The 26,755-nt window shown below is 47.8% G+C and overlaps 1 protein-coding gene across 25 annotated transcripts in view; it reads left to right on the top strand.

Annotated features, from left to right (window-relative positions):
- Positions 1-26,755, top strand: part of MAP4K4 (mitogen-activated protein kinase kinase kinase kinase 4) — a 171,125-nt gene that overhangs the window by 59,783 nt on the left and 84,587 nt on the right. For all 25 annotated transcript variants that reach the window (XR_009521496.1, XM_060027250.1, XM_060027236.1 and 22 more), the window contains one exon: positions 22,162-22,218. Coding sequence is in view for 24 of the 25 variants with exons in the window: in XM_060027250.1 (XP_059883233.1) it covers positions 22,162-22,218 (57 nt within the window). In the remaining variant the exon portion in view is untranslated. The remainder of the gene's footprint in view (positions 1-22,161; positions 22,219-26,755) is intronic.

The following is a 26,755-nucleotide window of genomic DNA, read 5'->3' as shown; positions in this document are numbered from 1 at the left end:
TACCTTCCTGCTCTCACCCGCCAGCGGGTGAAGGCTCTGCTCTCAGGCTGCCAGGGGCTGGACCGGAGCGGGTTCCCAGCCGAGCCACTGGGCACCGCCGGGTATTAGTACAAGCCTTGACACGGGTCGGATGACTTCGGATGCTGTGTTTATATCATTTTCTCTGGATTTTCTCTTGGTGGTTGTGATTTTCCTAGGGTTTTGGTGGCCAAGTCGGTAGGCTTAGAAAATCAAATTTCAATTCATTTCTTCCCAATTGAAGTATGACCATAGTTGTTAACAAGAATGACAAACAAAGCGGGGAAGTCCTTCTTTGCATCTTCTAGCTAAAGAAACCGTGAGCAGAGTAGTGGTTTTCAGAAGATATTAAATCCACCCATAGTTCTGGCAAAGAAGCCCCAGAGTTTGTGGATTTGAGACTCCACAGCAGCGCAGTGAGATGAGTAACTGGGAAATTCAAAAGAACTCTCCTGGTGCATTTAAAACAGGACCTGACTTGAATAGGTCAGTGCCGGGCACAGGGCGCCTACGCGGGACTGTGGGTGGAGAGAGGTGGACCCGGAGGCCAGCCACACACGGTGGGGCGCTGAGAGCTCCTGCCTGAGCACATAGGCGCTGATGGCAGCAGTGCTGTCACATCTGTCATCGCCACAGCTTTACTTAGGTGGGAAGTCTGTGTGGGATTGATGTTCCTGAAAGAGGATTTATTTAACATACTTATAAATATTGTTTACTCGGAGGAACAGTGAGATTAAAAGACCTATGTACTGCATATGTATATTTGTGCATGCATAAAAGTGTACCTTACAGAAATAAAATATGAACACCACGCCCATCTAGCATCGTACTGCACTACTGCACATAAAGGTGCCTCTGGAGAACTGTATCCACGTTGCACCTTGCTGTGAAATCATGACTTATTTTATTGGAAAAGTCGTTACCCTGAGCGTCAGGTCACTTGGAATCTAACCTCCTTTTGACGCTGTGATCTTGTCTGATCCTGCCTTCCGGCTCAGATTCCCATTGGTCAGATGAGGACAAGGACATCCTTGCCCTGCTTGCCTCCCGGGGGTTGTTGGCATGGCCCATTTTGTGAATATACATATGGGAAGGCATGTTCGGGAAGTAGGTAATGACTTGGAAGATGGTGTGCCGTACATACTGCATACAAACATGTTTGAATGGTACCTGGGGAATGAGTTACGTGGATGGTTTCGTGGTGGTGTTCATCGCCTAGTAGCTGTGTGTGCGCCAAAGCTCTGAGCTTTTTGTGAAGCTGGTGACACCTGCACACTACAGACCCCTGACTCCCTGCTCATACTTGTTGCTCAGAATTTGGCTAATTTCGTTGACGCAAACCAGGACCCTGACTTCTTCCGTATCTTGGCTCTTTTGCTTCCCCTATTAATTATTCCTCTTTTCTTTCTCCTGCATTCTCCCTTCTTTATAAACATCCCTAGAAATCCTAAATGCTTTCAGTTGAAATAATATCAGATTGAAATGTTGATTTCACTTAAGTGATCAGATTTAGGATCATTGATAGTTGGGCAAGCTGACACGGTGTATAATCCCTTTCAGCGCTGTAGAAATATGCGGTGTTATCCATGAAATACTGTTCCAGAAGTGTTAACCAGAATCTAAGGTGAAATTGGGGCTAGAGGAACAGGTTAACAACACAAGTGATATCAAGGAATCATCAGATAAATCCAAAACGTGAGCCCTTCTATGAGGCAGCTGGCCCTGTTTCTTCAAAAAGTCAGCACCGTGGCTTCAGAGGTGCTGGAGGGATTGACGTGGAAACAAGCTCGAAGCGGGGTAGGGGCGTGGGGTACATCTGAACGCGGGCCGGGTGTTGGGTAATCTAGGGATTGTTGTTTTTCTTGCTGTGACAATGGTCTGTGGTGCTGGCACGAGGATACTCTCCTCTGTGCTTAGGATTGAGGTCTCTTGATGTTTATGGCCTATTTTGAAATGGTTCAGTGGGGAAATCTATCCTATTAAGAGAAGTAGATAACTATGTGAAAATGTTAATAAATGTTGACTGTAGGTATTCAATAATTGGATATTCGTTATATTTAGGATCATTCCTTCCACTTTTCTGTGTGTTTAAAGATCTCACAATGAAAAGTTAAGCAGTATTTCCAGTTTGGAGACAGTTACTCTACAGGTTGTGTTTTAAAATGTAGACTCAACATGAATTCTTTTAAAGGTCTTTCTTTGCCACCCTGACTTTCGGCCTCTTTTCAGCTTACTTGTTTAATCTTTAACAGTAAAAGATTGTACCCCTTCCTGCAAGGTGTGGGTGGTAGGGGGATGCTCTGAACAGCCCCCCTGACCCCCCATGGCTCTCTTCACCTGGGGCCATGGACCCTTCTTATCCTCCACTGCTGCTGGGAAAACTTCCTCCTTTACCCCATAAATTAGACTAATGTGAGCCTCTATGCTATAAAAGTCTTTGGAATGAAAGAAAACTGAGGTTATTGGCCTTGACCGTCCCTTCTCTTTCTGAGTGGTGGGGTGGTGGATGGCAGGGAAGCTGGTGGCTGCACAGGGGTCCTGGGAGGGAGGATGAGGGGTTTGTGAATTGGGGAACTTGATTTGATTTTTGTGCGAGGGGAGCGTCGCCACGTCTTAAGGGTGGGCTGTGAGGGCTCTCAGTCTTTGTGGTGTCACCCAGGTCTCTCTAAAGTGACTTCTCAGCAGTAGAAACAAGCAGTGATTTGAATCGAGTGGGTAGTGTTTTTTTTTTTTTTTTTCCGCGGTACGCGGGCCTCTCACTACTGTGGCCTCTCCCGTTGCGGAGCACAGGCTCCGGGCACGCAGGCTCAGCGGCCATGGCTCATGGGCCCAGCCGCTCCGCGGCATGTGGGATCTTCCCGGACCGGGGCACGAACCCGCGTCCCCTGCATCGGCAGGCGGACTCTCAACCACTGCACCACCAGGGAAGCCCCGAGTGGGTAGTTTTGAAGGAGATTAATCTTAAGCCTTTGATCTCCAGCCCCGACCAGATTTAGAGCTTTATCGTCTAAGAGTTGGGTGTTTCTTTTTCATTTTAAAGTTTTCTTAAAACTAAAACGTTGTGTGTTTTTTCCTAACATGTTTCCGGCTTCAGGATCTCCAAGCTCATTTCCCTTTGTGTTTCCTGTGCTCGGAAATAATTCTTGCAAGCTCTGTCTGGTTGCAGAGGTTGAGACGACTTCTTTCCCCTGGAGAGATTTTGTTGATGGTCAGTCAGAGGGGATGGCTGGGTGGGACCATGGGCAGGGGACCCCGTCTGGTGAGGAAAACCTCAGGGACGTGTTTGAGACTCTCCTTCAGGAAGAGTAAACCAACAGCAAACGTGAACCCTCACTGGAGGTTGGTTGGAGAGGTCCTATAATTTACCCTGGTTTTTATTAGAAATTAAAAAGAAATTAAATTGTAAAGAGCTTCTCCCACAAGTAAGGCTTTTCAGAAGCTCTTCAGTTTGGAGTTCAGGAAGGTTCTTCTCGTGGCAGCCTGCGTTGGCGTGTCTTTGGCCTTGGTTGTGCTGAAATCTGTTGTCTCCAGCTTGGCCTTGTCCTTGAACTCTCAGACCCCAGGAAAGAACACCAATACTGAGCATTTGGTGTGAACAAATGTCTCAGCCTTCGGAGATGCTTCTGTCTGTTTTAATCCAAACCAGAGTTCTTCGGCTGTGGCTCCAGGCGGGTCTCCTAGACAGAGATGTCCCCTCTAAGGGACACTCACTGTATGCGGGGTGTATGGCAGGAGATGTGCTTTAATGAGTGCTGTGACAGCTTGACTTACTGATAGCCGGGCTAGAATGAGCTGGAATATTCTGTTGCTTGTCCTCAGACCTGTTATTTTTCTTTCCCTTTTTCTTACTTTCCCACAAATAAAACTGGCTTTTGGATTTGGTAAATCACTAGAAAGCGGTACTGTTGCTCCAATAAAAGATTGGCTTTCAGACATTTTTGGAGCAGCTAACTGAAACATAGATCTTCTTTCTTTTTTTCTTAATTGTTACTTATTTGTATGTTTCCTCTTTACACGTGGCTTATTACTGCAATTACTTAAGCTGCCTTTCTAAGTATATGATTATCTTGCATCATAATCACAGTAATATTTTAATATCATAACGACTTGGGGGCACTGAAGTGACTTTGTGTTTCCACATCCAGTTAGGGGGTACACGTTCTCCTTTCCGGTAAGATTTCGACCTGTTTCCTCTGTAACGGACCAGTGGGCTTAGGAGATAGAGAACATTATTTAGTACGGGCTGCTTTCCTTTTAAGAGTTGAAACTGCTTTTACAAAGGATAAAGTGTTAGATTAGAAAAGACAAAGCTAGCTTCTCAAGGAGCCCAATTCGTGCTTGTGTTGTGACCGGCCGCGCAGTGGCCAGGTTTTGGCCTAGCCTTGGTGCTTCTGGTTAAAGGCCCCATTTTATTTTATTTTATTTTATTTTATTTTTTTAACATCTTTATTGGGGTATAATTACTTTACAATGGTGTGTTAGTTTCTGCTTTATAACAAAGTGAATCAGTTATACATATACATATGTTCCCATATCTCTTCCCTCTTGCGTCTCCCTCCCTCCCACCCTCCTAAAGGCCCCATTTTAGACATTGCCTGCTTTCCTTAGAGTTAGTCTGCGTGTGTCTAGAGGTAATGTGGCGACGCCTCTGTCCCCCGCGCCCCAGACCCTGTGTGTGTCTTCCCTGGTGGAGGAGGTGAGGGCCGGTGGAAGAGGTGTTTGCGGCCAGTGGCAGTCTAAACTGAGGGTTTTAGGAGTGGCTCGGTTGAGTGTGTGACACGAGACGCCCTCTCCCGGCCTGTCCCCGTTGCTGCTGCTTCTCAGCAGAAGGCACAGAAGCCTTTTGTTTGCTCTGTGGTGAGAAATGCTCCCTTCTCGGGGAGGCACAGGGCGCCAGTGCCACAGCTGGTGGCATCCTGTCCAGACCCTTCCAATTAAAAACTGTGGTGGTGTTTGGTTAGAAAGCTAAAAGGAGAAGAAGCTGGAATTTAATTTATTATGTGCTAGTTTTGTAATTTTAGATGAAAAAGAACATCTTTGCTTTTTGCTTTTGCCAGAATCTTGTGCCTGTGTTTGCTACATGGCTTCTTGGAAATAACTGTAGTTCACTGAATCTTAAGTGGTGTTATTTGACTTGGTTTTTTCCTTTTTCTTAAAAAAAAAATTTTTTTTTTAAATTGTAGTATAGTTGGTTTACAATGTTTCAGGTGTACAGCAGAGTGATTCAGTTTTACATATATTCTTTTTCAGATTCTTTTAAAAAATTGTATTGGAGTACAGTTGATTTACAATGTGTTAGTTTCAGGTGTACAGCAAAGTGATTCAGTTATACATATACACATATTCATTCTTTTTCAGATTCTTTTCTTAGGCTCTTTTCTTTTTACTGGGAAATTTTTTTTTAACATCTTTATTGGAGTATAATTGCTTTACAATGGTGTGTTAGTTTCTGTTTTATAACAAAGTGAATCAGCTATACATATACATAAATCCCCATATCTCCTCCCTCTTGCGTCTCCCTCCCACCCCTCTAGGTGGACACAAAGCACCGAGCTGATCTCCCTGTGCTATGCGGCTGCTTTACTGGGAAATTTTTAAACTGCTTGATTAATTTAGTCTCATTTGTTCTCGTGTGATCATTTAAACAAAAAAGTAGAGTGAGTTTCAGCTCCTCGTAACAAATATGTACCATCAGCTCGGTGCTAGAGTTGTGATAGTGAAAAGCCAGCAGGGTAAGGTCCCTGCCCTCTGCTTCCAGACATACGAGTTTGTTCTTAAATGGAGGGAAGGGTCGTCATGGTGGATGGAATTTTGAGAAGAAATTAGTTAATGGGAGTAGGGTTTTTGTGGTATGTACTTCTGCATTATATTAGAAATGAATTGAGTTCTCATGTTTGCATATTAATGATATAATAAGATTGTGGTATTGTGTTGCTCATCGAGAAATGTCTTGAGATTTTGAGCCATTTGTTGGGGGTTGTATATTTAAAAGAATATCTGAAGGAAATAGGGGTGACTGACAACTCTAACAGCTAATTGATGTCAGTGAGATAGTTCTCTGGCTTTTATTAATTTGTTATAAGCAAAATTATATTTGTAAAAAAATTTCCTAAGAGGATGAGCTAGCTTCATTCACATCTCTTGGTTACTGTTGATTTATCATATTCCCCCTTCAATAAATAAGTTCTGTTCTTTAGAAAGTTGCTGGTAGTTTATTTCCTGTTCACAACATGTTAACACAGTGTAGTTGGAGCCCTCAAAGGGGATCTTTTAAAAACATGTTTTTGGTCTACATTACACAAAACATTATATTTTTGTTTTAATTTTTGTAGAATAACAATATTAAACTGTAAAATTCAGTGGTCATGCAGATTTAATTCGATTAGTAGCAACCGCTCGTCTTCTCTCCGGCCTCATTTCTAAGTGGAGGGTGGGTCCACGCTCCCGTGGTCCTCCTGGCCCAGTCTCCATGGATTCGACTAAGGTGCCCAAGCTGGGCTTCCCAGCATTGCCTGGCCGCCAGCCACAGCACCCAGAGCAGACAGCTGTTGTCAGGTCCTGCCAGATGGTGGAGGTGGCACAGGTAGCCCCTCTCCCCGCCAGGGAGGAGACGCTGGTGCTTCGCGGAGGGAGCAGCGCAGGGGAAGGAGCCAGAGCAGACCTTCCTGCACCTTCCCGAGGTCATGATTCACTTGTGGGGAGAACTCTTCCTAGAGCAGGGGCTGCAGCGGGACGAGAGGATGGCCTGGCCATCCTGGAGAGTCCCGGCCCCTTCGCTGTATCCCTTACACTCAGGCCCCTGTCTTCCTGAAGCCTGTGGGCCCCGCCCCTTCGTCCAGTCCCCTTTCGAGGCGTCCTCTTCTCAGGCTCCTCTGAGTACCTGCTGGAAAGAAGGGGAGCATTTCCCCACCGAACGTGGCTCCTGGCGCCCACCCCCACCCCCCCTCCCCCGGCTGAACTTCATTCCTCCCATTGTATCCGGAACTGCACGGAGGCCGTGCAGACGGCAGACGAGCAGTGTTGCTCTGCCGGGGCCCCAGTAAATGAGCCCAGACCCTGGGTCACACGATGGTCTGATGCACGGTGCTCCAGGGTGGGCGCCATTGCCTGAAGACTTGGAAACGGCAGTGAGAAGATGTCCAATTGCCCAGCGCACGGTCAACCTTTAAATAGAAGCAAAACCCCTCCATCATCTACTAGAGGCTTAAGAGTGACGCACGGTGTCTGGAGGCCTTGGGATTGATTGATGGTTTGGAAACCTGATTGCTGGTGGTCCTGACGCTGCCGTCCATGAGGGGTCACAGGACTCTCTCCGGGCCTCTCGGGTCTCCCTCACATGGTGAGGCCTGCCGTCCTTGTACTATGCGGTTGCTGTGCTAGCGTTCAGAATTCTGCTGGCTGAGGGTGTGTTGGGCGGACATTGTCCAAATAACATTGCTGCCCTTGGCCTCTGCTTGGGTGTGGCCCCCGACGGGGAGGACTGGGGAAGAGCCGCCCAGATCCGTACCCAGCATCTCAGCCGCCTGAAAATCACTCACACAGGTTCCTTGTGTGTTTGTTTGTTCTTATCCCCTAAAAGGGCAAATTGTCTCCCCAGGGCGTACAGTCAGGTGTCCCGATCCATTTTAAACAAACCCTATATGTGAAGTTGTAGCTCACATCCCCCAAATTTCTTCAAACTTGGACTTTGGTGACTATTGCAAAAAAAATTCTTCTAAGTCCTGCTTTAGGGAATGCACCTACTCATTGAGAACAGGCATAACTGTAGAAATATTTGTCTCTATACAAGTTTTGTTCCTTGTGAGTTGTTGTGACTCCCTTTCTAGAGATCCAGATGAGACTGTTCTGTCCAGGAAAGGATGAGAAAGAGAAGTTGCTGTGGTGTTTTCTTAGTTATCCCCTAGTCTGGAGGAATCGCATGAGATGGGAAAAGTAGGGCAGAGAGCGAAACTCAGTGAGTGAAGGCCTCTGGCATTCCTGTTGCAGTGTTTCATCAGTTTCATACAAAGTGAGGAATTACTTGTGCGTTTCTGTATGGTGGCCTGTGCTGGGCTTTCCACAGGCATCCTTGGAGGTGCAGGTGCCCGCAGGGGGACGGTACCGCTGCATCTGGTTGGCACCATTCAGTTTCGTTGCCGTGGGTTTTCATAAAGTGGGCACCCCCCAGATGGCGTAATTGCTGCACAATCTCTGGGCCCTAAGGGGCCCTCGGCGGCCAGCGCTTCCCCCTCGAAGGTAGCGCCCGGGGCAGGAGTTAGACCTGCCCTGGCTTCCCTGTTTTACCCGGAAGTGTAACTTTGTTGCGTGGTGATGTCATTAGAATAGGAAGAAAAGTGAGAGGCAGGAGGGGGGAGGAAGTGAGGACTTCTGCTAACAAAGCAAAAGCCTTCAGCGGATGTGTCTGTCTGCCCGCCGGCCCCCCTGCCAGCGGGCGGCCCCCTGAGTAAACAGGAAAGAGGCCCGAGGTCCGGAGGCGCCCTGGGTTTTGAACCATTCCTGCTTCCCTTTAGCATTTAAATTTTATTTCACACCTTGTCATAAAGTAAAGTTGAGTTTTGTTTTCTTTTGGTGTGTGTGCCACTGTGAGTTGATTCTCGTGACCATGGGCAGGACACAGGACTGGCCGTCAGCAGAACCCTTGTGATGTTCCCTTGGGTTCAGAGTTGTAGGCACTTGGGAATTTACAGGACTCCCTCCCCCACCAGGCTCCCCCTCGAGCTTCCTGCACAGGCCACCCCAGAGGCAGGTGGCCAGAGCCCTGCAGCTTGCGGTGGGTCAGCTCATGGTCACGTTGCCCCCCCCCCCCAATTGTATTTCCTGAGAAGGGCTTGTATCTCACGGTTTATCCCTGGAGGGTCTGTTGAGGTGGGGACAGCCATGGTGGACGTGCCGGGAAGCTCTCAGAGGACATCGCCTGAGGGACTTCAAGGATGTACCACCACCCCCCCCACCCCCCCCCCCCCCCAGTTGGAGGTGGTGGTTTGTGAAGGTCATGTCTGTGCATCACCAAGTGAGCCATCACACAGGTGTCCACCGCCCACAGCGCTTCCTTGGCCACTGGCTGGGGCTGGCGGTGTGCAGGCCCTGGGCGAGGGCCGGGCAGGGGGTGGTTTATGCTCCTGGTCTCTGACTTAGTGATTCCCCATCTGGGTGCCTCCTTTTCCCCCTTAAAACAAGACTTCTTGAAGCACGTCGGGGAGGGTGTGCAGACCGTCTGCCGGCCCCAGGCGGTCCTGGGCAGTGCCATGCTCCTCCCCCAGGGTCCTGGTGGATTGATGAATCAGGCGGTGGCCCTGGCAGAGGGGGACAGGGAGCAGGCTGCCCGGTGGTCAGCAGCCGGTGTCTCTGCCTGACTGTTCTTGTGTGGTATCTGGGGCTGGTGCTTCCCCCGCTGTCACGCTGTCACCTGTGTGTTTCCCACGTCCGGGAGGTGACAGCCATGCATTCACGAGCTACGGCGTGAAGCTGAACCTATTATAGCACGTGATCCAGGGTGAGGGGCTTTTGGGGGCCTTTTAATTTTTTATTGAGAACGTGGGTTTTGGTGGTGCCTGCTGGCGTCTTTCTGACATTATTCCTGCCGTCATGAGGCCATGGTTGCAGTGATTCTGAATTATTTAGGGGAGATTACAAGGTACGGATGCTCAGGCCCTACTCCTTAGGGACTTTGATCCAATAGATGTGGATGAGGCCCAAGCATGTACAATTACAAGCAAAACAGAAAACATGCAGCAGCAGCAACAGGACTCTCCCCTGGTGACCGGCTGTCAGCTAGGGGTCTGCTGCTGTAGCCTCTGACGGAGGGCACTGGGTCCGCGGTGCACGCTCGTACCTGCACGAGGGTCCGGGTGGGTGGGAGCTGTGGGAATGGCTGGAGAGCCGCTGCTGGCCCAAGGGGGCTGCCTCAGCCCAGCCCAGCTCTGCACATCATCTCCCTGGGCCTCGGGACCCAGCTTTAGCGTATCTGATTTCCAAGAGAAACTGAAAATCTGGGTTTTAGAAATGTGCAGCCTCTTAACTTCTGGGACGTTCAATTAAAAAACACAAAAAGCAACCTATCCAACCCCATCCCCTCCCCCAAACCCACTAAGAGAAATGTGACGTCCACTTTAGTCATGAATTATCAGGGAGAACCTGCTGTTAGCGTCTGGGGAGCGGTTTCTGGCTGTAGACCCCCAAAGAATTGCCTTCGTAAGTTGCCAGGATAATCTGAAATGGTAGAAGTGCAGCCGTAATGAGACAGCACGCATGGCTTTTGTTACTGTTCAGTAATTAAATTTTGTAACCCCACAGCCCAGGCAGCCACATACCAAATATTAATATGCAGTGATGTGCACCGTAAATTTAGGGATTTATTTTTCAATCCGAAACATGATTCTCTGACTGTTGTCCTTAGAGAAAGAAGGGAGACTTTGCTTTCAGTATTTGGTTGGAGAATCATAGCCAGGCTCTGCCAGTAGAGGCCTCGCACCTCAACCTTGAGGCTGAGTTTTGCTGAAGAGAAGCGGTGTAGTCAGGTGGTCCGTGGAGAAGTCTTGAAGCTTCCTTTGGCCGGAGCCTGTGGTCCTGCCTCTCGCCGCCCTCTCTCCATAGCCCAGGCTCAGCTTCGCAGGGGGGAGTGGCAGTGCTGGTCTGGCTTGGCTTGCCCAGAGAGGGTCCTGCCCTCCTGTGTGCTGGGCGGGCCGTTTCACAGGCACGCTGCCGTGGGACGTCCTCGGGGCTGTGTGTGCTACTGACAAGAGGGAGCCGAGGGTGTCACCACTGTGGCAGCTGGCATAGGACCTGCACGTCGCCTGCAAGCCACCGAGGATGCCGCCTTGGTCGAGGGAGGGCTGGCGGCCCAGCCTGCGCGCCTGTGTGGTTGTTTTCTTTGTGTAGGTTAGTTCTGGCTCTCGAGGTCCTGCAGGGCAAGTCATTCATCACCAAATGACAGGGTACCGGAGGGAGAGGCCTCCCTGCCCACCCGCTATGAAATAGCACTCCCCCCCCGCCCCGGGCACGCCCTCTCCTCACTCGGCTAGGTTTCCCCCTAGAGCCCTTTTTTTTTGGTCCAAGGGGGCTGCCATCAGCGGATTCACTTTTGTATGCCTTGTATCCCCTCTTAGAATGAGGGCATAGACCTCACCTGCTTGGTTCATGGTGTGTCTCTGGTGTGTAACCCAGTGCCTGGTGAACCATAGTGTCGGCCTGGGGAGCAGCTCAGAGCCATCGACATTTCATGGTGAGATGGCCATGCTTCTGGGAAGTTAAGGGACTCATTCAGCGTCATAAATCTGTTTAGTGCCTGAGCGAGCAGTTGACTCAGGTGATCAAAATTTCTTTTTACTTTTAAGGTCATGGGTTTAAAGCAAAACTGGGTGGATTTGTGGGTTGAAGAGTTTCAGTTCAGCGTTCCCTTTCAGTTCTGTAGGTTAATTTTGGATGCTTGTGGCTGTAGGTTGAAGAGAGAACCAGCTCTGGAGCAGCAGGCCCTTTCACGGGGGTCTCATCAAGGGGTTGATGAAAGGGAAGGTGGGCTTGGGCTGAACCACGGGCAGAGCTCTGTATCCCAGGGAGGAAAGAGTGGCGCTTGAGTTGACGGCGTGGGTGCATCATTTCTGGTGAGGGATCCTGTCAAGTGGAACCTCAAAGGGAAACTTTATAAAGGTGGGTTTTCTCTTTTACCTCTTTTTAAAGGAGGAACAGGGGAATTAGGAATAATGAATGAAGTATCTAATGCATATTCAGCGCAGGCAAATTAGGAGTTGTGTGTAGAACAAACCTTTTATCTCTTTTTAGGAAGAAGAGTGGAGTTATGAATATGTATGAAATATCATGAATTTTTAGCACAAGCAAATTAAGTTGTATACAGACTTTGAAAACCAGAAGGAAAACAAACACTGCCCTTAGAGACCACATGCCAGGGAAGAATTATGCCTTCTAACTGTGCCAGTGCCGAAGACACAGCAGCGGAAGTGGTTCAGGTTCAGAAACCAGGTTATTCTTGTATTTAGAAATTGTTCAGTGAGACACAGAGCTGCATATAGTCTGACTTTATATAAATACTGGAAATATATCCAGATTCAAGGGCAGTGTTATTTTAGAGTCAGCTTCTTGAAGGGCTGAGAAGAAGTAAGGCACAATTTGAAAACCTTAATTGCAGGTTGGGTTGGTGATGACTAGGAAGGGCCGTGGGTGGGTCGGGAGCCCAGAAGGGAACAGGACCCCTCGCATCACTTAACCTCTTGCCTTCCGACTTGTGTCCGAAACCTTTAACCTTTTACTCTCAGCCAGTGAGAAGAGTTCAGTTTGAGTGCCTTAATGATGCTTAAAGTGATATTTCAATATTGAAGTTACTCTGTGGGGATAATTCTAAACATTGAGTGTATTGTGAAGTCACGGGGAGAAATGTAGGAAAGCTTCTTGAAGTGGGAGGGGCGTAGCCCTGGGAAGAGGAGGAAGGTGGCACCCAGAATTCTGTGCCTCGTCTTTTGTTCTGGGTAAATGGTCAGCCGCTGTGACGAGCAGACTTCTCATTAAAAGTTCACCGTCTTGTGTATGCTTCCTCCTGGAACCCTGGCGCTGTGTCTGCTCTGGCCTCACCCTGGTTGGGGCCCGTTCAGCCCCCGTTGGTTATGTTTCGGTGTAACACGTGCTTCCCCAGCTGGTCAGACATGCGGCCCAGCTCCTTTCCCTGATTCTTACCTCCTCATTTGAGCAATTCAAGAATTAAAACTATATAAAACAGTAAAGACAGGATTCCCTAGTTAGAAATAGGGGACTGTGGTCACCCTGCCTGTTGCCGAGGGGAGGCTGAAGAGAGAGGAGTTCAGACTGAGAATTATATTATAGATAAACATGGATCGTTACTTTTGCAATAATTAAAGTAATGGGACGTGGTATGTGACTTGAAGTGAGTAAGAAAATATATCACTATCTAATTTTATATGTGTATACATACTTGATATACATATATATCAAGTGCTATTAATTTGTATGGGTCTCAAGAGAAAAATTCTGGTTATATATTTTGTTTGAAGTCTGAACGAATAAACACATTTAGTGTTTTGTGGTGGAGTCTGTGTAACTAGGTTTATCTTCCCCCCGGAAGGTAGCTCACGTTGGAGGGAAACATCTAGCGACCTGTGGTTCTTGAGAGGACCCTCCTGCTTTTAAAGCTGGTCTCTCAGATGCCGTGACAGGTGATGCTGGTCCCTTCTGTGGTCCCACTGCAGTCCCTCCACTCCAGTCACGCTGCTGTCCACCAGGACCAGGCCTGCTACCAGGTGTTCATTTTTTATAGTTAACAGGCCCTACTGCAGAAAGTTGTTTTTACCCCCGTTTTACAGAGGAAGACGGCGGCGTCCAGAAAAGGTTGAGGAACTGGCGCGAGGTCACCCTTGGTGTGCGCTGGAGTGAGAGCCCCTTCCCTCCTGGGCTCCTGACTCCAGGGTCTGCTTTGGGCACCGTTATGCAGTATTTACACATCTCAATATGTGATATAAAGGAACTAATGAAAAAAATAGTCTCTTATTTTTCTCCTTGAAAAGTATTAACAGAAGTTTTAATCATAAAAATATTAATAACGTAGAAAAGAAAAAGGTGAACTCATTATTTTTAGTAGGTTCAGATAGTCAGCAAATATGAAAAGAATGTATTTTATGTGCAGCTCTTGCTGTGAGAGCCCGTGAGTAGGTAGTGTGTGTTTCGCGGGTCGTGTGTGTGTGTGTGTGTGTGTGTGTGTGTGTGTGTGTCCCTTGGTCCGCTTTCCTTTATCCAGTGCTGCATCACATCACCTTCAGGAGGACAGTGTTCGAATTTATCTTGTCCTCATCGCATTGTTGGCTTCAGGTCTAGCGTTGCCAGATATGACTGCTCAGCTGTGGAAGGTGGTGCCTTATCTCTTAGTGCCTAGGGTAGAATAGCTCCACACACAGGCTTACCTCTGGTAGAGGGTTTGGAGGTGTTTTCGTGCTGTTAAACCTCCTTTTGTTATTTTAAACTAAAATTGCTCAATCTGAGGTCAGTTGGGTTTTTCTGGTGAGTAGAGGAAAAGGCAATTGCAAGTGTGCAATAAATGTTAGCAATAGATGCTTGCAGAATCCAAGATCTCCATTGTTTTCGATGCTTTGATATGAAGACTTGCCAATGCCTTTTCTTTTACTATCAGTGTGAGAATGGATATGCTAAGTTTTCGTCCTTCCTTGTGTTTGTGGGCCCTTTACTACTGGTGCTTTTTAATTTGCTGGTCTCCCTCTTACAACGTAATTCCTCACACTTGACGCCGTAGCCCAGACACTGGCTCGCACCTGTGGTGCACCGCAGGGCTGCTCCCTCCTTGGAAGGGGCACTGTCTCTTTTAATGCAGCTGCACCAGGTGTTTTTATAAAGCAGCTGCCCACCCACTGCCCAGGCGTGCGGGCACGTGCGCGCGCGCGCACACACACACACACACACACACACACACACACACACACACAACTTTGAGGGAATCATCCTAAGCGCTCATGGTAGTGCCTCTTCCTCAGGCCCTTTCATTCACGCGCCCATCCAGGTTGTCTCCACCCTGTAACAGGAGGGGGTGTTTGCTGCAGTGATTGCTCACCTAACTGGAACTTAGCTTGCTGTCTGGTCAGCCTACCCCCCCCCCCCCCCCCATATCTGTTCTAGAACACAACCGAAAATGACAGAACAGGCATGCGGAGCCCAGATGACTGGGCGCTTTCTTTGTTGGAGTCAGAATGTTGCTGCCTGACGTAATATTCCCTGCGGCTGTCACTTAATTGCAAGGACAGGATGGTAATTGATGTTCATAATGTTTTCCCTGAGCCATTAAGAAAAGCATCTTTAATGTCCTCAAGATTTCAGGCTTTAGAAAGATTTCCATCCAGATTGGTCTCTTAAAAAAAAAGTTGTATTGCATAAATTATTTCACTTTCACTACCTACTAACTCAGCTGTGTAACAAAAAAGTTCACTGGGGGTGGGCGTGGGGTAGTGGGGGTCTTAACCCTGCTATTGGTTTTGGCTGCTTTATTCTTCGTAGAAGTTAAAAGTCTGCACATTCTCTGCTACTGAGGCATAAATTTCTTTAAAGGGAGTGCTGGTGTAGGGTGAGGCAGCCAACCTAAGAAAGGCAGAATTCTACACGGAGGTCTTAGTTTTAAACACTTCAGGGCATAGAAGCGCGGTTCTCTGACTAAATCACGAGTCTTGATCTCATAACACTCACATATTCCTGTGCTTTCTCTCTCTCCCTGCTCATCCACAGCCCTGAACGCGGAACGGAGGGAGAGGCAGATGAACAGATCTTGATTATAATAATAAATGGTAGTTACAAGGATAAAGTGCCCGCCTCGCGCTGGGTCTGGGCTTCGGAGGAGGAGTGTGATCAGAAAGTGTGTCACTGGTATCCTGTCGCCCTTCTTCCTACTCTGGCGTCAGGAGGTGGTTAGGAGACCGAGTTCCTTCCCGAAGTGCTCTAAGCCGTCTCTCTCCCGCGTTAATTACATGGCTCTTGGGGTGCTATCTGGGTAACACACCCTCTCCCTCTGGTTACATTTTGGATTTCTTTGCGGACATTTCCTGGAAAAGAACACTCACGAGTGGGGTCTGTGGTCTTGGGATTTACAGTGCAGGACCAGATAAGCTGGTCTTTGCCGTTGGGGTGGATGGACGTGGACCCTTAGAAAGTGGTCAGTGCATCTCCTGGTGCTGAGCTCATGCTGTCCCTCACGTGGTCAGGTCGGTTTCATGTGTGCCCTTTAAAACAAGGACATATAAGGGGGAATTATAATTGGAATTAAAACATTTTTTAAAGACTTAATTTGTAAAGAGCAGTTTTAGGTTCACAGCAAAATTGAGAGGAAGGTACAGAGATTTCCTATCCGGCCCTGTTCCCACATTTGCATAACCCTCCCCCATTATTAGCACCCCCCCCATGGTACAGGTACAGTTAAAACTGATGAACCTGCATTGACACGTCGTAATCATTCGCTTTACATTAGGGTTCACTCTCGGTGCTGTACATTCTGTGAGTTTGGACAATATATGATGACGTACATCCATCATTATGGTATTGTACGGAGCATTTTCACTGCCCTGAAAATCCTCTGCTCTGTCATCTCCCTTCCCCGCTGGAATTTTTAAGTTAAACTGTCAGTGATGTGAGCGAGACATCTGGGGAGAGAATCGATGGACCAGGTTTGGCTGAGCCACTAAATGGTCTCCTCCTTGCTCCCTGGGTTTACTTTCTCATCTGTAAAATCAACCATTTTGATGAACTGGGCTTGCCTGTTCTTTGAGCTTTCGGACATTTCAGAACACAGTTACATGTTTTTGTGACACACATAATTGACATTTGTTAGAACATGTTTGCTACGAGTCTGACCTTTGCACACCGAAACCCCAGCTAAGACAATGAGTGCACCTCTTCATGGTAACAAACCCTATGTAGTCCAGAAGCGATATGAGAACTTGAACTTGGGCTTTCTCATACAAGCGTGGAGAGGCGATTTTCAAAATTCAGAATGCATAAGAATCACTAGAGATGGGATTAAAAAGTCATGGATTCCTGCACTCCACTTACAGAAGTCTCACGTTTGGGTCTGAATCATTGGGTTCCCCCCTTCCCCTGGCCTGGCGACGCCTGCACACGTGTCCCTTTCTGGGATTTGGTGAGGATGCTTTCCAGTTCAGCTCTCAAGGGGTCCACCTCCTGCCCCCTGCAATCTCTGGGGCTACCGGGCAGTCCTTGCAGACCCCCTGCGGCCCTCACAGTGGTGTCTTTCTGACGACACCTTTAAAGGCACCTCGTGTCACCCAGAGCCGTTGGCTTCACCCTGTCCTGTTTCCTGAGTGTTCCTGCTACAGAGTAGTGTTCTTCTGTCACCATGTAACGCTCCTTCTCGTGGACTGTTTTGCAACCTTCGGCCACCAGCTCCCTGAAGGCAGGGGCGGGGTCGGGGGGGCTCTCCCTTCACCGGTTAAGTGCAGCCCGCCCTCTGCTTACTGAGGTTGGCGTTGATGGGCTTTGCTCTTAAGCAAATAGAAAGCCAACTTCAGGCAGCTTAAACTCAGCAGGAAGCAAAAGCATTGTGATCTCCAATGCTGTGCTCACATACCTTCAGATTCCCTAGAGAATTCCCTTCGGGATGTTCTTTCATTGGCTTTTGCTGGTTTCTCATGAGAGAGAAAGGCCAGGGATTGAAAATCAGTTTTTATGATTGGCTACTGCATTGCCATGTTTGGTTATAATCACTTAAGGTATTTAAGCTGCAGAACACTAGCCTTGGCAGCCCCCTCTGGAAGTTGGTTCAGTAGGACACTTGCGGTCCTTTCTCTCTGAAGGTCCACAGCCTGGTGTAGGGAACAGGTCTGCGTGTGAGTCCTGAGCTGGTTAACTTAATCCTCTCCATCTGTAAAATGGAGATAACGGTACCCATGCTGGGTTGTGTGAGGAGTAAAGGATAACGCCCACAAAGCTCTTTGTTCACTAAATGTCGCAAGAGTGGGGACATCTTGGTGCCCCGTGTCCTGTCCTCACGGCCTGTCTCCAGGTGTCCTTGCTGGAGTTCAGGCTGTGAGTGCGCACACACAAGTTCAGGCTTGTGGAGGCAAGAAAATACCTGTCATCCCTAAGGTGTGTTTCCCTACCGCTCATAGTGTCACAGACTCGAGAGATCCCCTTCTTTGACTTTCCTGCCTGCGTTTCCTCTTGTGGACGAGACCCCGGAATATTTGCCTCCCAGTGAGCATACTTTTTTTTTTTTGGTCCAGCAAAGTGCTTGCAACGTAACAGTTATTCAATAAATATTTGTGGAGCAAAGGAAGTTCCAAGAACTGTAGTAAGAAAAGATGAGTCATGATCCCTGACCAGAAGAAAATGAAATTAATATTTGCAAACCAATTAGACACCATGGTAATGGAGAAGTGCTGGGTCTGAATTTCAGTTTCCCTAACCTAGACTTTGATGCACTACAAAATATCAAAAATAGTTTTTCTTTCAGGACCAATATTAGGCATATTTTAAGTTTTAGGGGCAATAAGAATGTACCACTGAACTCTTTGCAAAAGGTTTCTCCCTTCTCAGTTGTTTTCTGGAAGAAAAATTTTTTTAAGGAGTTCACAATTTCAGTCGTAGAGATAAAGAGCTTAAATGCTTTGTTTTGCTAATTGGAAGATTTAAGATAAAAAAGGTTTACTAGTTCCTTTCTTGTTTCTCTGGGTCAGGGATAGGAGGGCTCTGGGTGCCTAAAGGAAGTAACATAAATATCACTGAAATAACGCAAGAGTACAGAAAGGGTACATTACATTTTAGACTTCTTGCTTCTGCGTGAAAAAGTAAACATAGAAGTTGTGTTCAGTCATTTCAAACAATCACGAGCACCATCCCAGCGAGCATACTTATTCATCAAATGCATTTTAATGGAGTTATTGGGGTTCTAGGTAAAGATTATGCAGCGTGAGGTAGCTTCCTAGTACTTGGCGATAGTGGAAAATTAGGAAGATAGGAACCTCACCATCTTTTTCTCTTGGGATTTAAAAGCTTCCCTTGAATGCTGTTCCTTCTGCTGTTGGCTCCTCTCTGTGGCTTACAGACAGACTTCAATAGAGGCACACAGAAAGGCTGCCACAGTGTCCGCATCTTAAAACCATGTGGTGGTGTGTGTTTTCCTTTCTTTTCCTTCTTGGAACTTGTGTCATAAATGTAATACGTATTTGCAAATGCAAGGTGGCAGTTTCGACTCAGAAACATGCAGGAGAGTTGACAATTAGGGCATTTTCCTCAGCTTGGATGCCTGCTGAGGGTCGTTTGAGTTTTCCTTTTAGAAAGAGAAACACGCGTTTTCCTCATTTAAAGACCAGAAAGGAATCAGGTGCCGCGCAGTTTGTCCCTTTGCACAGGATCACACATATGGCTGGAGATTTCCTCCTCAGGCTATTTTGTCGGCCCTTTTGGTTCCTTGACACAAAGATGGCCCAACTCAGCACATAGGTTATGACTTCTGTTAGTCTCACATTTGGAGGTTTTCTTTTTTTCTTCTTCTTTAAAAAAAACAATTAGAGAAGTACATTACTTTAGCACCCCACTGTATTGGCCAGCCTTTTGAAAATAGAAATGGGCCGACATTGGCTGGGTTTGAGATGGTTGCAGGTGGAACTAGGGAGCAGGGTCAGGGACTCAGCGTGGCTCTCTGGTTGTGGGGAGAGGAAGGCCATCCCCTGGGTGCTCCCTGGGTGCCAGGGGTGATGTCTGGGTGGAGACGCCGTGCAGTTTATTTATAGCCTGCCTTATTCTAGAAGGGGCTTGAGGTCCCTTAGCACACTGGATCCCACAGGAAGCTTGTAGAAGTTATAAGCAGCTTTTCCAAGGAAATTACAGCCGTTGAGGTAGCAGAGGAATGAGAGCCCAAGGCTGCCTAGTCCCAGATTTGTTTCCTCCAGCATGTTGTCTTGATTCTTGGGAGGGAAGCAGAATTCTTAGTTTCCTGATTTAAATTTAAACTCAAATGGACCTAATTCTGAAAGACCTGGTGTGTGTTAGTGAAGGCTACTGCCTTTGCGTGGGCTGTCCTTCAACACAAAAATAAGGATTTGTTGTTAGGTCCTAATTCCATCCTCCCTCAGTGAGGGAGTCTCATTCTACGTGAACAAATAGAGTGAACCCACAACCCTCAGCGATCACACCATCGTCACACTGCTGAGGCTGAAGGATGCACGGTGGCTTTGAGTTCAGGCGTTGAGGGAGGAAAGGAAGACGCCTCTAATTTAGAAACATCTGGGGAGGTTTTCCTATCGGCCTGTGGGTTTTCCTGAGGATCAGATGCTCAGAAGGCCCTCCTTCCTCCCCGTCTCACCGACACACCTCTGTCTCACCACCTGCCCTCTTGAAAAGCGGGGAAGCTGGACAACCCTCTGGACGTTCCCTCTCATCGCTTGGTTCCGTCCGCGAGAAGTCTGCTGCGGTAATTGGGACATGACCCCACTGCAGGAAGAGTGACGGGCATTTGTTTTCAGATGTGAGGGCTGACCGGGGTGAAGGAGCTGGTCTTCGTGTCCCTTACGTGGAAAGGCCTGAAGGGTTACTTTGTTCTCTTAAGTCCTCTTTGTTCTCGGATTCTCGGAAGCTATACCTCGGCTTCAGGACTGCGTTGCCCGTCCCTGCTAATAAACCCACCTCCTGTCATCGATGGAGGGACAAGGTTTCCCTTATTTTGTCCCCAGGGCCGCACTTGACCCTGTGCCACGTGCTGTCCTTTGCCCCTCGCTTGTTCCTACTGACACCCCTGTGATGCGGACAGGGCTGTCACCCCACTGACAGGGGACGAAGGTCCCCGAGTGGAGGGGGTGCCGGGTGGGCACAGCGTGGTGCCCCAGCCGGGCCGGGAGCCCTGTCCTGCAGCTGCAGAGGCTCCGTGTGTCCGTGTGAGCACAGCTGTGGGTACCGCGCTCGGGACGGTGAGCTTCCAGAGCCTGGAACCCACGGGTGGAAACTTGAAACGAGCGAGTCAGAGGTGGACACATCCACGGACGCTGGCTGTTAGACGGACAGGGAGTAAGTAAACCGTGGCCGTTCGAGTCGGACATGTGGGCCCGGGTGCCGTGAGCAGATGGCTATTTCCTGACACAGGGTTGGGTCCCCCCCCGCCGTCTCCACGGTGGGGCTGTTCCTCGGGCCACGTCATGTGCCGAGTGGGGACCAGCAGACAGGGTGACATTCTTTTCAGGATTGTGAGTCACCCAGCTGTGAACAGAGCCGCGGTGCAGGCTGTGCCCTGGGCTCTGGGGATGCAGGGGAGTGTGATGTGGGCACGAGGGCCAGTGGGCCTGGGGAGGCTGGGTGGCTGGAAGGGCATTTGGGGACTGGCATTGGGGCCGGTGACCAGGCAGGAGGCGGGGCTCGTGGGACCCCGCACCGCCTGCTGCGGAGGCAGAGCGTCTTCAGATGTCTGACTGTGGATGACGGGACGGGGCCACCCTTCTGAGCCCGAGGACGGGGGCTCTGCAGGTGGGTGATGCTGGAACGAGGTTCCAGGCCTGTGGGCTTTATTTGTCCTGCTTTCCCCTGGCTAGGCTGTCGCCCAACCCTGCTTGGTGAGCTCCTGGGCCGGCGCTGGACCCCATCCCGCTGTGACCACAGAGAGTTGAGAGAGAGTTGTAATTCAGTGTCATTTTCATGGAACTGTTTTGTCCAAGTTGTAATTTGAGTCCCTGCCCAAGCTTTCCAGAATAAGTGGAGAGCTTTCCTCAGGTTTCAGGTTCTAAAGTTCACAGCTCTTTCCATCACGAGGCCACAAGCGAGGCCGGCTCTCGGAGACTGTGGGGACGTGCCTGCTGTTCCACGTTTGCGGCAGCAGGAGCGTACTCCACAAAGCCCTTGAGGAGCCGGTGCCCACGATGTCAGGGTAGCTCTTTGTTGCTCTCCTTAGAGATGCCCAGCAGAGCGTTGCAAGATGGGTAGGGATTAAGTCCCTCCCTCCTGGTCTGGGGGAGGGGACAGGAGAGCTGCATCAGGCTTGTTTGAAATGCTCGTGATATAAATGGATAACAAACATTTAGGTTCTAGGCTGGGAATTACGACACAGCTGTAAGACCGTGCTCTCTCTGTGCCCCCATCTCTTTGTGTACCCCCTTTATTCCGAGTAATTATGCTCCAGCCTCCCTGCATTGGGATCACGGGAAAGCTTCGAAGAAGACTCTCAGTATAACTTGTAAAATCAAGTAATGGGTATTGGGGGTATACGAGCGGAAAATGACTGTTACCCATTTTTGACAATAAATGATATCCAGACTTTTTTGGTCGTTTCCTTCATGTGGAATGTTGAGAAGGGAAGGCTGGTCATCCTGATGTATGGAAGAAAACATTATTTAAGTTGTTCAGATTGAGAAGTAATGATACGTAAATGAAGCCCGGGGAAGAAAGAGGGAATTGGTTCTTTATCAGAACTCCTTTGTTCTACTGACGGTTTGGTTTATTAAGTGGGGTTCACGAGTCCTACAAACCAACGGAACCATCCTGCTCTGTTGGAGAGCATAGGACTCTTTCATCATCAGTTTTGGGGAAAAAGTACAGAAGAGGTGACTTGCTGAAACGTCAGCCATTCTGTGCTAATGACTGTGCAGAACAGCCGTGCCAATTCTCTTTCTTTTTTCTGTTTTTCAGGGTCGACATGTTAAAACAGGTCAGCTGGCAGCCATCAAAGTTATGGACGTTACTGAGGTAAGCTTGGGTCACAAGTGTTTTTAAAGCAATCCTTAGATAAAAAACAAGGGTCCCCCTGTCTCTCCAGCCCACCATTTAAAAGGAATTGTGTTTGGAGAATCGATCTTAAGCAAATTGCATTCATGTGACACCATGGGTTCAGAAGGGCCAGCAGCTGAGCTGGCTGGGGTTGTTGCAGATGGATCCCAAGTAACTAAGAATCAGTAGCATTTTCTTTAAAAAAAAAAAAGCACATCTGAGTGATGTCATCCTTGACAATATAATGGACCATAATTGGAAACATCTTCTCTAATGGCAAAGAAAAGATTTGAGAAGGGATCACAGAGGTCACCTGAGTAGGGAGGTCGAGGTTGGTGGGTGGGAAAAGCTTCTCTGGGGTATTAGGGCCACATTTGGGCCATTTCTTTTATTTTTAACATGGGGAAGGAAAACAGATACAGCCAAGTTCCCAGAGGTTTGAAAACAGAAACATCTGCTAGAATGCTGAGCAGATTGTTGGCAAAATTTAGTAGCAAAAAATAGTCCTTGAAATGGTCACATGAGGATTTACTGCGTAGCCTTAGATGGGAAAGAGGAGAAATTAGCTCTAATGAAAGGTAAGTGTGTGTGAGCCCGCGTGTGTGCGTGTACCTGTACTCATGGGTCCACGTTTAATTAAAAAAAAATAGCCATGGGTTATACTGAGCCAAATCCATCTTACTTAAATTATTTTCATCTGAAACTTTATCCGCTCACGATTGCTTCTAACTTGCCTAATTATGAATAAGATTTACATCATATATCACAGATTCTAGAGTGAGTTAACCAGAAACCGTGAGGATTTGGGATGCCTTTACATCAAGCCCTGATCACCTAAGCCTGGGGTCCGTGGAGGGCGAAAACGGCTAAGCTGGTCTCAGGTGTGCGGTTGAGCGTCTCGAGGGACGGCTCCTCCGCCCTCTTCTCCCCTCGGTCTCTAGTAACACACTCATCGCCGGCATGCATATTGTATTAGTAAGAATTAGAAATGTTGTCTCTGGACCACGGGGCAGCTAACTGCTAGAACCTTATACAGATATTTGAAGATGTGACATTTTATGCCGTGACTGCTCTCTTTCCTCTGTCATTTTCTAATAATGGAAAAGTACCATTGCTTGGCTGGCCAGAAGATTCTTGTAACCTCCTGGGCGATTCTGTTGCGTGCTAGTGATCCTGTTGGACTCTTTCCAGTGAAATGCTAATTTTAAGATTACAGAGCAGTGAAGGAGCCACCAATTCTGACTTCCTGTGACTTAAATACCACAGTCGGTGATTGATGAAGTGCCCTGTGCGTGGACCGATCGGGGCCCTGCCCACTGGGCCTCTGTTCACGCTTCCGTGCAGGTGGCCGGTGGTACAGCTGGAGCCTGCGTCGTCTGACAGTTGTCCGCACCCTCCTGACTCGGTTACTGCCAGACTCGGGGTACCATTTTTAACGTCATCTTTGGGAATTCTGTGACGCATTTGCCAGCCCTGTTCTTTCCTGGCTTCAGCCCATGCTGCCCTGGCTGACACGCTGCTGACATCTCCAAGGGCATCGAAGTGAGCTTGTCAGCTCTGTGGATGTCCTGTGCAACGTATGATCATTGCTTTAAAGTAAAAAGGCACGTTAAATCCTCACTCTTCCCCCACTTAGAGTCATCAGTGTTGGTGCCCTGGTGCGTTTCCTCGCCATCATCTCTCTGTGAGCACGGCTGTAAAACACGCACCCGTGTGTGTAATAGACACTTTTGGTGAGCTGCATACAAGAGGTGTTTCCTTGTCTGAAAAAATCGGGCAGTGTTGGACAAGTGCATTTTCAAGATTCCTTTAAAAATACTTACGCAGAACCCCTGTGTTCAGGTAAAATGAAAACCAGACGGTGAGTCTTCAGAACAAAATACAAACCTAGTCAACCATTTACTGTGTTGGCCTCTCAGTGCTGTTTCTCATGTGCTGTTTTCATGCAGTGACCTCTCTAGAGTGACCTTGGTGCTGTAGCCTGGTGCACACCAGCTCCCCGAGCAAGCGTGATTGCGGGTGGAGAGCTTGTGCAGCTGGGCCCCTGGAGAGCAGGCCTCCCGCCCTCCGCATCAAGGGCCTGCCTCTCGGCTCTTGCAAAGTTGAGGGCGTTGGCCGGGGTGGGACCTGGGAGCAGGCTGGCAGGAGGGGGAATTCGCAGCTGCTGTTTCTTGTTGCAGCTCCAGCAGGAGGGGCTGTTTTAGAGGGTTCTGTGGCTGAGAGCGGGGTCCTGCGTGGTTTCAGACTCGACTCAGTTTCATCTCGGGAGCAAAACGGTGTGGATGCGTATCCTTAGGAAGCCACAGACTCGTCCCGCTGGTTGAGCCTATTCCTGAGGTGAAATTGAGAGGCCGTTACCAGGCCACTGGGTATTCCTCAGGTTCCGAAGGCCAGAGGAGAGCAGGTGTGGGGAGGGAGGTGGCTCGGCTGCTCTGCCCCCCGCTGTGAGCTCTCAGCAGCCCTGAATAAACGCACTCCAGGCCGGCTGCCTCGAGTCCGCGCCACCCGCCGCGCTTGATTATGTGACCCTGGAAAACAAAGCAGACCGAGAATTCACGTTTCACCCTGGGGTGAGGTGCCAGGAGCTGTCTGGGAAACTGAGGGGTCTGGAAAGGAGGCATTTATTTGCTCGAGATGGACAAATGTCTTTACGTTTCTTCTTGGGCTTGAACTATTTTAAGAATCGATTTTCTTTAGGATTTTGAAGGGTTCTTTTTAAAGAAAGCGTGTCACTTATCTGATTGGTGGTGGGAAGGGCTGAAGGACGTGTTCAAACTGGGCAAGACCAGGACACGAGATCTATAAGGGTTGTTTTTGTTTTTCAGATGATTGTAGGTTCACGAGAATTTGCAGGAAAGCACACAGGGAAGCTCCTTGTACCCTGCACCCAGTTCCCCCAGGGGTAACATCTTGTATAACTATAATACAGTGTCACAACTGAAGTCCTGCACAAAACAAAGCCAGCTAAGGATCTGACCAGGACTCCAGTGTTTGTCAGATTATAGCAGATATGTCTGCCTGCACGGCTTAGAACCGAGGCAGCCACGAGAGTCGGCACCGATACAGTCCACAGAGCTCATTCAGACTTCCCCAGTTTGACATGCGCATGTGCGTGCCTGGTGTGATGCGTTTTGCGGGATACTTGAGTTGGTTGTTTGAATTCTTGATAGCCCCTGTGTCTCAATGTCAAACTTGTATTATTCCCATCACGCATAAGGGACTGAGTTTGTTTCTTGCAGTTGGGGTATCACGTTGTTTCTGTTTAACACTCTGGAAGGTAAAAAAAAAAAAAATTATCTAGATCAGTAATTCTCAACTCGAGGTCCAGAAACTCTTTAGGATTTGTTTCTGAGAATTGAATTTTGTGTTTTCATTTTAATAATTCCCACCCAACTTTTTTTTATGAGAATGTTCATAATTACAGAACTGTTCAGAAAACGAACATTCTCTACCCTTCGCTAGATTCAACAACTGAACATTTCATTTGCGTGTGTGGTACGTGCGTATTGTTGTGATACCAAGATGCTTCACCTGTAAATACTTGAGCACACTTCTCTTAAAATACAGTCATAATCATAATACCTGAGAGGATGAATGATTTCAGATTGTCACCTAATGCTGTCAATTTCAGTATCGTCAGTTGTGGCGAGAAAGGTTTTCTAACCATTTTTTCCCAGTCATAGTCTGGTGGAGGTCTATGCATTACATTTGGTTATCTTCTCTCTCTTTTTTTAAGATCTTTTTTAAAAAATTGAAGCATAGTTAATTTACAGTGTTGTGTTAGTTTTAAGTGAACAGCAAAGTGATTCAGTTATACATACACATACGTATATATATTCCTTTTCAGGTTCTTTTCCTTTATAGGTTATTCCAAGATACTGAGTGCAGTTCCCTGTGCTCTGCAGTGGGTCCTTGTTTACCTGTTTTATATATAGTAGTGTGTTTATGTCAACCCCCCCAAACCTAATTTATCGTCCTCCACCCCAACCCCCATTATCCTCTTTGGTAACCATAATTTTGTTTTCTATGTCTGTGAGTCTGTTTCTGTTTTGTAAATAAGTTTATTTTTACTGTTTTTTTTAGATTCCACTTATGCGTGATATCATATGATATTTGTTTTTCTCTGACTTCATTCAGTCTCTGTGTCCTTCCACATTGCTGCAAATGGCATTGTCCATTCTTTTTAATGGCTGAGTAATATTCCATTATATATATATATATATATATATATATATATCCATCGACAGATAACTGGGTAGGGAACATGAGGTACATATATATATATATATATATATATATATATATATGTACACGACGGTTAGCTTATCTCTTAAGTCACTTTTGTTCTAGATCAGTTCCTCTGCACCTCCATGTCCCTCCTACTCTTTTTTTTTTAAAGAGAAATCGACTTTTGGAAGAGCTCAGCCAGTTGTTTGGTAAAATACCCCATATTCTGGATTTGTCTGATAGTTTCCTCACGTTGTGCTTTAACTTGTTCCTCCTCCTGTATTTCCTG

The sequence above is a fragment of the Delphinus delphis genome, chromosome 12 (genome assembly GCF_949987515.2).
Source record: "Delphinus delphis chromosome 12, mDelDel1.2, whole genome shotgun sequence".
Taxonomy (NCBI): Eukaryota; Metazoa; Chordata; class Mammalia; order Artiodactyla; family Delphinidae; genus Delphinus; species Delphinus delphis.
The sequence above is the reverse complement of the archived record's forward strand: the minus strand, read 5'-3'. Positions and strand labels throughout refer to the sequence as shown.